At 36.1% G+C, this 12,127-nt stretch overlaps 2 protein-coding genes across 2 annotated transcripts; one reads left to right on the plus strand and one right to left on the minus strand.

Moving 5' to 3' along the window:
- Positions 1-4,472: 4,472 nt before the first annotated feature.
- Positions 4,473-6,009, plus strand: c1ql4l (complement component 1, q subcomponent-like 4 like). The gene is made up of 4 exons (XM_016510043.1): positions 4,473-4,736; positions 4,888-4,950; positions 5,051-5,182; positions 5,273-6,009. Exons 1-4 carry the CDS (start codon positions 4,568-4,570, stop codon positions 5,548-5,550), a joined length of 642 nt encoding a protein of 213 aa, XP_016365529.1. The 5' UTR covers positions 4,473-4,567; the 3' UTR covers positions 5,551-6,009.
- Positions 6,010-6,191: 182 nt separating this feature from the next.
- On the minus strand, positions 6,192-10,745 carry hnrnpc (heterogeneous nuclear ribonucleoprotein C). The gene is made up of 9 exons (XM_016510044.1): positions 10,622-10,745; positions 8,807-8,928; positions 8,302-8,567; positions 8,151-8,223; positions 7,990-8,043; positions 7,743-7,912; positions 7,429-7,542; positions 6,956-7,101; positions 6,192-6,854 (listed from the first exon to the last, which is right to left on the minus strand). Exons 2-9 carry the CDS (start codon positions 8,809-8,811, stop codon positions 6,747-6,749), a joined length of 936 nt encoding a protein of 311 aa, XP_016365530.1. The 5' UTR covers positions 8,812-8,928; positions 10,622-10,745; the 3' UTR covers positions 6,192-6,746.
- Between the last annotated feature and the right edge of the window lie 1,382 nt (positions 10,746-12,127).

The following is a 12,127-nucleotide window of genomic DNA, read 5'->3' on the forward strand; positions in this document are numbered from 1 at the left end:
TACTTGTCTAGGCTCTGATGGAATATGACATTTCTGTGCTGATTTGGGGGATTTTATAGCTGGTTTTTTTTTCCAAATATTCCAAAATATTTAATACATAAACACACAAGGGGATGTAGAACTTTATTTATTTATTTATTTTGGGAAAAGGATTCTTGGGGAGTTTTCATTGCCACTGTCTTTGTTGCTTTCTGTTTTGTTAGGCTTTGTTTTTTGTAAGGCTCTCTTGAAACAATTTGTTGTAAAAAATAATGTGGTATACAAACAAATAGAAATTAAATTACATTTTCCCCATGTTAATAAACAATGTGAGAATCTGATACTAAGCTAATAGAGGTTAGAGGGTTTTTGTGGGTCTTAAAAAGCTCTTAAAGTCTTAATTCGCTCTTCCTCAAATTAACGCCTTAAAAAGGTCTTAAATAAGAGCACAAAGTCTTAAATTCATGAAGTCATGGCATTAAATGTTTCAAGCATTGCAAAATATCAGTACAAATATCTAAACATCCTTTAATCAAGATTTAAATAACATGTACTTGCAAATGTAAAATATATTGAAAAACAGAACAGAATTAAGTGAGTTGATGCTTAAATCAGGAAGAAATATCTGTCATAGGGTAAACGACTTGTTTTCACTTTGAATTCAGTAGATTTGTCTGAGCCCATTGGCAGATATTTGTTCTTGTTTTAATCATGAACTCACTTAATTTTGATCAGTTTCACAGAAAACGAGACTTTTTTTAATGTCATTTTGCTTCTCAAGTAAGTGTATTTTGCTTTAAGAATCATTTGCACTGGAAACGATACAAAAATAAAAACGATACAAGAATTGTGATCAGAAGGTACAGATTTTTTTTTGTTGCCATTTTGCCTCAACTTCATTCTACAATTTTTTTCTACTTGGTCTTGAAAAGTCCTAAATCTCTATAAAACCTGCAGAAACCCGGCATCAGACAGTGGTCTAATAGGTTCAAATACTTTAAAGTGAACCTCCATTTGCAAGCGCTCAGATGCCACTGAAGAAAACCGAATGGAAAAACAAGTTTCATGTGACCGGCCTGCAGACATGTCACTCAGTTAAAATACACAGAGTTGTTGTTGTTGGTTGCAGCCCTTCTATCGCTCTCGCTGTCTTTACACACCTACTTGTTTTCTCTCTTATGTTCTCCGGCAAAGTCTATCTGATGCCTTTGAAAGTCTACTCTCTGCATTCGCTTTCATGTGTTATTCTGCAGACCTTCTTTGCAGTCAGCTCCAAACAATGAGACCAATCCGGAAGCATGACCTACTTAAATGTTTCGTGCTAACAGGCTACTGTCGTTTCCAACCACTTTAAACATGATTGATCTCACAGCATTCCTATAAAGTTTTGAATACTTTGCCCTTGCAGGCAGAGCATATGGGAGGACCATCTTGCATCCCTTTGGATGTGCATCTGTGGTCTGTGTTGCCATTTGGCGTGCTGTTAGAAAGCATGAGTCCAACTCCATGATTTCTCCCGAAACCTAGTGCGCTGCCTATGCAGGCAGCATTTTAAGGTATTATAGACTTAATCCAGACAACAAGCCTGTTCTAAACTAGGCATCATAATTATGCTAGTTATGTTATGCGTAAATATGTCAAGACATACATCATTTAAAAAGTCTGTTATGTTCACCAAGGCTGCATTTATTTGATCAAAAATTCATTGAATTAATAGTATTATTGTGAAATATGGTTGCAATTTAAAATGAGTTTTCTTTTTAAATATATTTTAAAATATATTTTAAAATGTTAATTTGTTCCTGTGATGGCAAAATTGATTTCAACATTTTCAGCTGCCATTACTCCAGTCTTCAGTGTCACATAGAGGTCTACACGGAGGACCCGAGACCCGAGGACCCGGGACCCGACCTGGGATCCGTACGGGTTCGGGTCTCTATTTTAAATGGTCAGCCGGGTCCGGGTCGGGTCCCAATCTATTACTTCGGGTCCCGGGTCTGTTTAACATTGTGGGTATTACCCGAGTCGATCGGACTCGGAGAACACCCGGCCGTTATCAGAGTCAGTCAGTGCTGTGCGTGTGTTGTTTTGTAACTTTCAACTTGTAAAATTAGGATGAGAAAAGTGTGAGTCGGTCATTTGAAATAAAGTGGAAAAAAAAACCCTGAGCGACGTCATCAGAAGCAGGGTGGGCGGAGTTAATGCACACGCGTGGTGATAATGGATACCTTCATGAGTGATGTGAGTTATCATTGATTATTTTTTTAATAATATTATGAATGAACCGTCTTGTTGTTATATCTAAAAAAAATTCGGCTCAGAGAGCACAGAGATGATAGCAAATAAGTAAAGCTAACGTGGCACTGGACGAGCAATCGTTATTATAATCCAAATGGGCAAACAGTCTAAATTATTATGCAAGTTGACTCGAGATACAAAAAATGCAAAACTGCAAAGTCGCATTTGTCATCCTTCTCTGTGACAGCAAGTGGACTTTTGAAACTGGAATAATGAGTGGATTACGCATTTCAATTGGCAAGAGAGGAATAACACGGATGGAACTTTCTTGCCAAGGAGGATTGTGTGCATCACAGTAAGGGAGAAGGTTTCTTACATTAGGTAAGACAAAAAGTTTAATTTTCGCAACTTGTTTATCGACTTGTTAATAGCAATTTGCTGTGGAATATGTGCCGATCGGGTTCAATCGGGTCTGTGTCTTCCCGGCCGGGTTCGGGTCCATCTTTCAAATTAATTGACGGTCCGCGTCGGTTCCGGGTAGTACATTTTTGACATTTCTCGGTTCTGCACGGGCCCGGGTCCAACTTTCAAAATAATAGACGGGTCCGGGTCGGTTCAGTGTAGCACATTTACGGGTCTCTTCGGGTTCGGGTACGAATTTTTGGACCCGTGTAGACCTCTAAGGCAAAGTACCATCCCTGCCTCCACCTAAGCAGTCTCTCTCTATAGTGCAAATGGTCTTTTGACAGCCTCACCAGACTTGAATAGAACACTTCATCATTCACAAATGTTAAAAATGTTTTTATCTCAAATCTACGGTGGCCGAGAGATCTCAACGTGCTGCAAATTTAAAAAAAACATATGCAAATAGAAAAAACACCAGCAAATTAAGAAAACATCTTCATCAGTTTGACAACACATGCACTACAAATACTCACAACGCAATCAAATACAGAAACGCACTGCAAAAACTCGCAACAATCAAATACATAAACGCGCTGCAAATACTCAACACAATGGTTTTACAAAACTTTTTAATATTTGTACTTTAACTTATATAGAGTATTTGAAGATAGATTACTTATACTGCTAGAAAACCTAATTGTAATCTATAAATTAACTTTTATTTTTATAACAAAATCTGCCTCCTGGGGCACTGATTTATGACTTTGAGCCAACAGACCACGGAGTCTCTTCTGTCCAATTGTAAGTATTTTAATATGCTTATAATTTAGGTCAGATTCAACTTATTTGTAATGATTAATAATATGTCTGCATGGAGTTAATAATTCAATAATGCATTTATTATGCTAAAAATGTAAGTTTAGTGTAGGGTAGAGTGGGGACGGTTGCAACAAGGGAAGGTTGCAACATGGCTTATTTCTTCAATCAGGAATGAGCTACAGTGATGATATTCATACTACACATGCTCAATCAGCCCCTCATCCTTCCTGGATGAAATCAGGCACATGTGACCATTCCTTCTACAAATAATAATTTTCATGGTAAAAAAGTATTTTTTTTAATCATCAGATTTTTTGTCATACTGTGTAAGTTGTTTGTGTGAAGCATTGTAAAAACATATGATTTATATCTGTTTTCTTAGTTTCTAATAGGCATAGTTGGTAAATGTGGACTCATTTCAAAAGTGGACTCAAGTCAGTTCCATAAAATGGTAGATTTGTCTAATTTAAATTAAAAAAAAAGTAAGACTGATTACCACTGTTAACTGCTAGTTGGTCAAACTAGTTCTTAAGATAGTGGCTATGTTTATGCAATGGCCTCAGTATGGTAACCTTTCACATATGTTAACAGAAGTAGGCTATTATTCAATTTCAGTGTCTTGACTCTGATTAAATTAAATTAAAGACCATGTCTATGCACAAATAAAATAAAGAAATTGCAAAATTATATTTAAGAATTGTTTTAATTACATTTTAATAAATGTTGCAACCGTCCCGTTGTGGGGTCAGTTGCAACATTTGACTTTGTCTATTCAAGTATAAATTGTATGTATATAATCACATGTGCACGTGTTACAGCAATGTGGGTGAGTAGCTGACTGATGTGGCTTTATTGTATTATAATTCTGGCTTTCTAATGCAAACAGTCTCTGAGAAACTAAAGCAAATGCAAAGTGTTGCAACCGTCCCCACTCTCCCCTACTCAAGTCTACATCTGAGTTGTCCTAATGGATTACTAAAATAAACAAAACTCTCACAACATCAGTCTAAAGTACAAATGTTTTCGAACTTATGCAACCTTAATACAAAGTTTCAAAGCTTTTGTAACAGCGTTTGCAAATCAAAGCTGTTTAGGAGCAATTTGAGTACCTGAAAAATAACTGACGATGGTGGTGTTACAAATGGTACTGCTGCTCTGTGCTGGGAGTTCACTTGCAGATGATTTATTTTCACCAAATGTAAACATTATTGCTGAGCTCGAGAAACTGAAAAACATGGAAGAAAGGATACAAAAATTAGAAGAAACACTGGCCAAAGTATTGAGTGAGAATGAAGGTAAGGTGGAAAAGTAGTCGCATTTATTTTTTGAATATGTCATTATGGAAAAAACATTACAATTTATGAACTATTTTAAAGAATTTACAACTTAAATCTGTTTAAATTCTTTGTTTAGTAACATTATCACATCAATGTATATTCCTAACAGCTTTGAAAACCCTAGAACAAGATTCACAAAATAAGATGGAATTTTTCCAAAAAGAGAATGAAGGCAAGTAAAATTCACACTTTGTTCCCATATACATTTTAATGTTTTAAATGACATTTTATTTTATTATATATTTCAAACCAGTCCATTCGTTTATTCACAGCCAAAAAGGTTGCCTTTTCTGCTGGACTGCTGGAATCTGGAACAGGATACACTGGGCCCATTGATACTCCGAAAACTCTGGTCTACAAAAAAGTCTTCAGTAATATTGGAGGTGCCTATGACCCAAATACTGGTAAGTTCTGTAAAGAGAATATCATGACAAATGCAGAATCCTCTTCATATATGATATTTTCTGTGGCTACGTTGTACATGTGCATTGCAGGTGTTTTCACAGCACCAGTGAAAGGAGCCTATTACTTCAGATTTTACGGTCATAGTCATGGTGGAACAACAATGGCAGTCAGTCTCTTGAAGAATGGTGAAACCCAGTGCTCTCTGCATTCTTGGAAGCCTACCGCCAATGGTAATGCCAGCAATGGTGTTGTTCTCACACTGGAGACCGGTGATCAGATTTCTACACGACTTTGGCAGAACACCTGGGTTTATGATGATCCAGCAAGTTACACCAGTTTCGGTGGTTTTCTGATTTTCCCCCTGTGAATGTCTAAATCTTATTTAACCCATATCCAGTGCAGGATGCAATATGAAATAATTATTTTAATGGAACTTAATTGTTCCTGTGTAAGTAAACGAAATTTTAGTAAATAATAGGCATAGATAAAGGGAGATCATTGCTTTTTAGTTACAATGTTTAAGTCTAAACAAAACAAAAAAACGACGATGAAAAAGAGTAAAGGTGCTGCTAAGCTCAAATGATTTTTTTATGAACGAGAGTAGTACTTTCCATATTTCTACCATATCAAATGCTGAACATTTAATTAAATAAACCAAATATGACTGAATTGTTTCACTTTCATTTTTACCCCCATGTGGTCAGACACCAGCAAAGAAGCAGAAAGTTAATAAGTGAAAATCAGACATTTAAAGCTCATAGTGTGCCGTGACATGGTAAAATAGTAATCATACTTAACATCAAATTCATGTTATTGGCGATATGAATGAAAAAGAATAAAAAACTAAATTAAAGACTAAACTAACAACAAAACAATCTGTCCTCGCTACTAATATTTAAAAAAATCACTGACATTCAAGATTTACCAGTGTTATCAAGCCTTCATGAGTTTTATGTTTGCAAAACTGAAAAAAAAAAAAAAAAAACATTCTAACACTGTTGGGCTCAAGAAATTTTCCTGTAGAATTATTCTGAAACGGGGTCATATAAAAATACAGGTAAATAAAAACAGAGATGTTTCCTGGAAGCTTTTCGGCTCTCTGTAATAAAGAAGCCACTCAAGTTTCCCCCTTCTAAAATACAAATTTGATCTTTGTTCACAGAAAAAAAATATCCCACAAGACACTCGGGGCAAACGGGGATCAGGCCAGTTTCATTCTGAGAATACATAATGGACATATTCTGCTAGTGAAATATAAAAACCCCCTCAGGTTCAAGTCAGAATGATTAAGAATAACTGTAATAATTTCTGTTGTTTGAAAACAGACCTTTTGTTTTTTATCGTGGTTGAGGGACATTTCAAAAGCCTGAAAAGATGTCATGCTAACATTAAAAATAAACTGACATAAGTGAAACTGATGTAACTGTAGTGTCAGTTATTATAAGATTGCAGGCATCTACATCATAACAGACAAATCTTCTCAAGTTTGGCTTCAACCTTTCAAAAGAACTGAAAGGGCTGAATTTTGAGCGTGTGTCTCGTATCTCTGGTGTTTAAAACAACCTATGAGCCGTTGCCATTAATGCGGTCACCATCATCTTCCCCTTCTTCATGCTCACCCTCTTCCTCCTCTCCCTCCTCTTCTTCATTCTCTCCTACCTGGCTTTTAACCTGAGAAGAACAAATAAAAAGCTTGTTTATATCTGTACAGTATCCAGCACCAATTACAGCACAACCTCTATCATTTTGCACATGGATTTTTTTACACATACCTCTTCCTCCTCCTCCTCTTCCAACAAATCTCTCTCCTCCTCAGAATCATTTATCTCTTGCTCTTCCCTCTCTCTGTCTTTCTTGCTGGAATGCTGAAGGGAGGAAGCCTCACCTGTTGGAGGTGTCTGAATAAATTTTGGTTTGACTATAACAATTGGTAATGAAAAACTATTTATACATACACACACACATATATACACATGTGTGTGTGTGTGTGTATATATATATAAATATATAACAATAGTAATAATATACATTCAATTCATAATTCTGTTTGACTGATTTTTTGACTGATCTTTTTGACTTTTTTATGACAACGTAGTTAAAGACATATTAGGAATAAGTTTAGGCATAATGGTATTTTAAATAATTTATAAAATTCTTTGGATTACTGATTATTGTCTGGGCCCATTTTGACATTGTCTGGTGACCCTGCTACAAAAACCCTGGGGGAATCCATGAAGAATGTTACCAGATTTCCTGTTGTGGTCTTTCTCCATCCTGTCCAGACTCTCCAGAAGATAGTCAACTTTGTGTTTGATTTGAGCAAGCTCTCTCTTAATAGTTTGGAGGTCATCCGCTTTCACTGAAAGAAAAAAAACCCTGAACGCATGTACTGACAACTGACAAGCCAACCAAGGTAAAAAATGTAAAATGAGAAAAGGAAGGCTAATAATGACAATGCAGACAAAAAATCAATCAATATTTTTTTAATGCATTTGTCACTGGCAGATTAAAATGAACCCCTCTACAGAGGGAGAATAAAAAATAAAAAAAGGCACTGACGGGTTTGAGAAGATGTCCGTTGGCTGCTCTTGGATGAAGTGGAAAAGCTGGACTTGGTGCGGCGGCTGGTTCCCCCACTCACACTGACCCGTGGATGTTTGGAAGGGATCACAGCCCGTAATAGAGGTGGTGGTGGTGGAGGGGGCACACGGGAAGGGTATGAATACATTCTGCACAAAACAAGCAGATTGAAAAGTCAGCACACATTTCTAAATCCACACTGGCACAGTGTTTGTGCAGATCTTACCTGTCATAATAATCTCTCTGGAAATCATAATCAAGTTCGAAAGTAGAACTACTGCTGGAGAGATTTTAGAAAATGATTAAAACTTTTGGCAACAAAACAATTGGTAATTGAAATAAAACAATAAAATGGGTGAAAATACATAAGAAGAAATTTTTCCCTACCTGTACATATCTCCAGCTGATCGCTTTGTTGTTTTTGACCTGTGAGGTTTGGGCTCTCCTGCCAAATTAATATCTGATGGAAAGACAAGGTGATTGTTCAATTAGGAGGGAAAAATATAAGATAGTCTAAGAATTTTTTTTATGTCCTCACCGAGCACCTGTCCAACAATCATCCGGCCGTCCTCTCCTCCTACAGCTGCCCGTGCGTTCCTCTCGTTGGCGTACTGGACGAAGGCATAGCCCTTGTGCAAAGAGCAGCCAACAGTCTTGCCGTATTTGCTAAAAATGGCTTCAACATCTGCCTTGGTAACCAGCACAGTGTTCAGGTTCCCGATGAAGACCCTTGAGTTCAGTGACCGTGGGTCGGTCTTATTTGTGACGTTGCTGGCCAACAGCTGACTAGTGCTGGGAGGACGACTAGGGCAGGAATAGGAAGGAAGAAGCATTAGTATATTTCCAAAGGGAAAGCTAGTCAAATTTAGCATATTCCACTTTATGATAACTAGTATAGTGTTTTGTGCTGCTTGATGCTAATTTGTGGATGGTCTAGTTAGATTATCAACCCAAAAATGGCAATACTATTGCTAAATCATTTATACACAGAAACCACACACAATATTTGACACGGAAATAAAGTGTTGATGACTGTGACTCACTCCATGGCGTCAGTGCAGGGCAGTTGTCTGTTTGTCAATGTGAGCAGGCCGAAGTGTAGATTGTTCTTAGGCAAACCGACAATTTCAGCACTCAACCAGTGAGCGGCACTTCCAACAGCTTCCTGTGGTGGTAACGTGACTTAAATTGACTTAAATTGACAACTGAGTGTGTGTGTGTATGTATGTACATATATATGTATATCTATGTATATGTATATACACTGCCGTTCAAAAGTTTGGGATCAGTAAGATTTTTTTATGTTTTTTAAAGAAGTCTCTCCTGCTCATCATGGCTGCATTTATTTGATCAGAAATACAGAAAAAAAAACTAATATTGTGAAATATTCTTGCAATTTAAAATAATGGTTTTCGATTTTAATATACTTTAATATAATTTAAATATAATTTATTGCTGTGATCAAAGTTGAATTTTCTGCATCATTACTCCAGTCTTCAGTGTCCCATGATCCTTCAGAAATCATCCTAATATGCTGATTTAATTTCAATATTGGAAACAATTTTGCTGCTTCATATTTTTTTGGAAACTGTGATACTTTTTTCAGGATTATTTGATGAATAAAATGTTAAAAAGAACAGCATTTATTCAAAATAGAAATCTTTTGTAACAATATACACTACAGTTCAAAAGTTTGGTGTCAGTACTTTGTTTTTCTTTTTTGAAAGAAATTAATGCTTTTATTCAGCAAGGATGTGTTAAATTGTTAAAAAGCGATAATAAAGACTTATATTGTTAGAAAAGATTTCTATTTTAAATAAACGCTGTTCTTTTTAACTTTATTCATCAAATAATCCTGCAAAAGTATCACAGGTTCCAATATATATATTTAAGCAGCAAAACTGTTTCCAACACTGATAATAAATCTGTATATTACAATGATTTCTGAAGGATCATGTGACACTGACTGTAGTAATGGCTGATGAAAATTCAGCTTTGCTATCACAGAAATAAATTATATTTTAAAGTATATTAAAATATAAAAAAATTATTTTAAATGGTAATAATATTTTACAATATTACGTTTTTTTCTGTATTTTTGGTCAAATAAATGCAGCCTTGATGAATGGAAGACTTCTTTAAAACACATTAAAAATCTTATTGATCTCAAAGCAGTATATATGTGTGTATGTGTGTATGTATGTATATATATATATATATGTGTGTGTGTGTGTGTGTGTGTATATATATATATATATATATATATTAAAAAAATATAAACAACTAAATATTGCAAATCATTCGTCTTCACTGTGTAAAAAATTTATGCAACACACTACAGGTATGATACAATATCATTAAAACTTTAACTTTGACCTAAAAATAGCCAGCGCGACCAGAAAGCTGCAGTGATGTTTAGGTTTGGGTTTATTATGTGCTTGTGGCCGCAATATCTCAACGAACAATACAATATAATTTAAAGGGGTCATATGATGCGATTTCATTTTTTCCTTTCTCTTTAGAGTGTTACAAGCTCTTGGTGCATAAAGAAGATCTGTAAAGTTGCAAAGACTAAAGTCTCAAATCCAAAGAGATATTCTTGTTCCCATTTAATCCGCAACAACGCGGTTTGGTTTCTTTTCATAGAAGGCACTGCGACTCAAGAAAACCCAACACACGCGCAGAGATTTATGAAATGTGATGGAAAATCCTCGAAGTAGACAAAGAGGACAGACCGCACTGCAGAGAGCCTTGCTCGGCCTAGACACTCAGAGGGCGGCGGTAACTGGTCTTTGAGTAAATGCGCGAAAAATAAGCAAAGGTCATTGTTGAAGAAAAAAAATACAAAAACTACTCACCGAATATTTAAAATGCGTTATTTAGGAAGGAACAATACTATTTCACTGGCTGCAAAAAGGCAACAACTGTGAATTCGCAGTCGATCTGCTACGACATAAAAGCTGACTACACATTTTTCAAGTTAAAAGTCATCGGTTTTATTTTTGTTATAAGCCCTTCTCATGTAAACCACGTAACGCTGACCTGCCTAGTGTTTTTGAAAAATAAAAAATATCCAAACACTATATTAAGTTTACTGTTTTAACGAGTGATTTTAAATCGCCGCTGTGCCAACTGACAAATGTGTGAAGGCTTGTATTTTGAAAGAAGCATGACCTTTCGAGTAGCGTCGCGCGCCGTTCACACATACAGACTTATTAGGGATATGTAAACGGTCCGTGTACGTTTTGATCATTCATCTCCTATTTGGAATGCAATAAATGGGACAATATTCATACAATACTAATAAGGCTACCTAGAAATAATCTGTCAGCATACTGTAACTCGCATTAAAGGGGTCACTTGCAAGTCGCAGCAACACGAATTATGTGCCCAGCAAAATCTGATTAAAATATTATGCGTAATTAACAGTGAGTGGTGGTTTCAGACATTATAGTGCCGCACTCGTACTGACTCTTATTCTGCCTGAAAGAATGAAAAGACCGTACTGAAGGCGGAGCGATTCGACCAATCACATGAAAGGAGCGTTTCAGCGCCGCCCACATGTGTGAATGAAATATTGAAACCATAAACCGAGAAATCGAGCCAAAATCTCATTTTCCGTTTGTTAAACTAAACGGAAAAACGAATAAACGAGCCGTTTTTCCATTTCTCGTTATTGCATTCCAAATAGGAGATGAAATTATCAAAACGTACACGGACCGTAAACCTACTGTTTCCATCCAAAGATGCGAATTTAACTTATGCGCAAAACTGGAATATCGCATAAAACATTTCCGAATAACGCACCGTTTCCATCCAACGAGTCAAAGAGAACAAATTGTCACTTCCTGATAAACTGGCATTAAATATCTCTAAGAAAAATAGGAGAAGCCACTGAATATAATAATTTTCATTTGTAATAAATTACTTGCGCTTCAGAGAGAGCAGACGTAACACAATAAATGAGGTCATTGCTTTTAGATGTGGATGCCTGCTGTTTGGTTGTTCATGTAAGACAGTAATTATACAGAAATACTTTGATGACAGACTTTCCTCAGGCATTTCAGAACCACCCAAACAACATATAGATGCGTTAACGAAATCGGTCCGCTGGTAAGTCAAGTTATCCCGTCTCGTAGCGCAGTCACATGACTTTTTCAATGCGCACGGTGGAATTTATTCGGTAAATGTGTTTCCATTGTAGTTTATGCGCATTTTTTCTTATCGAATAAAAAGTTTATCCTACTCAATTGTGCGCATTTTTAGAATTTATGCGCATCTTGGCGTTTCCATCCAGCGGTTTTTTATGCGACAATCCAAATTGCGCATGTAAATGACTGTCAATAGTATTATAACGCTATTTA

Source organism: Sinocyclocheilus rhinocerous, unplaced genomic scaffold (assembly GCF_001515625.1).
Source record: "Sinocyclocheilus rhinocerous isolate Xijiao unplaced genomic scaffold, SAMN03320098_v1.1 scaffold444, whole genome shotgun sequence".
NCBI lineage: Eukaryota > Metazoa > Chordata > Actinopteri > Cypriniformes > Cyprinidae > Sinocyclocheilus > Sinocyclocheilus rhinocerous.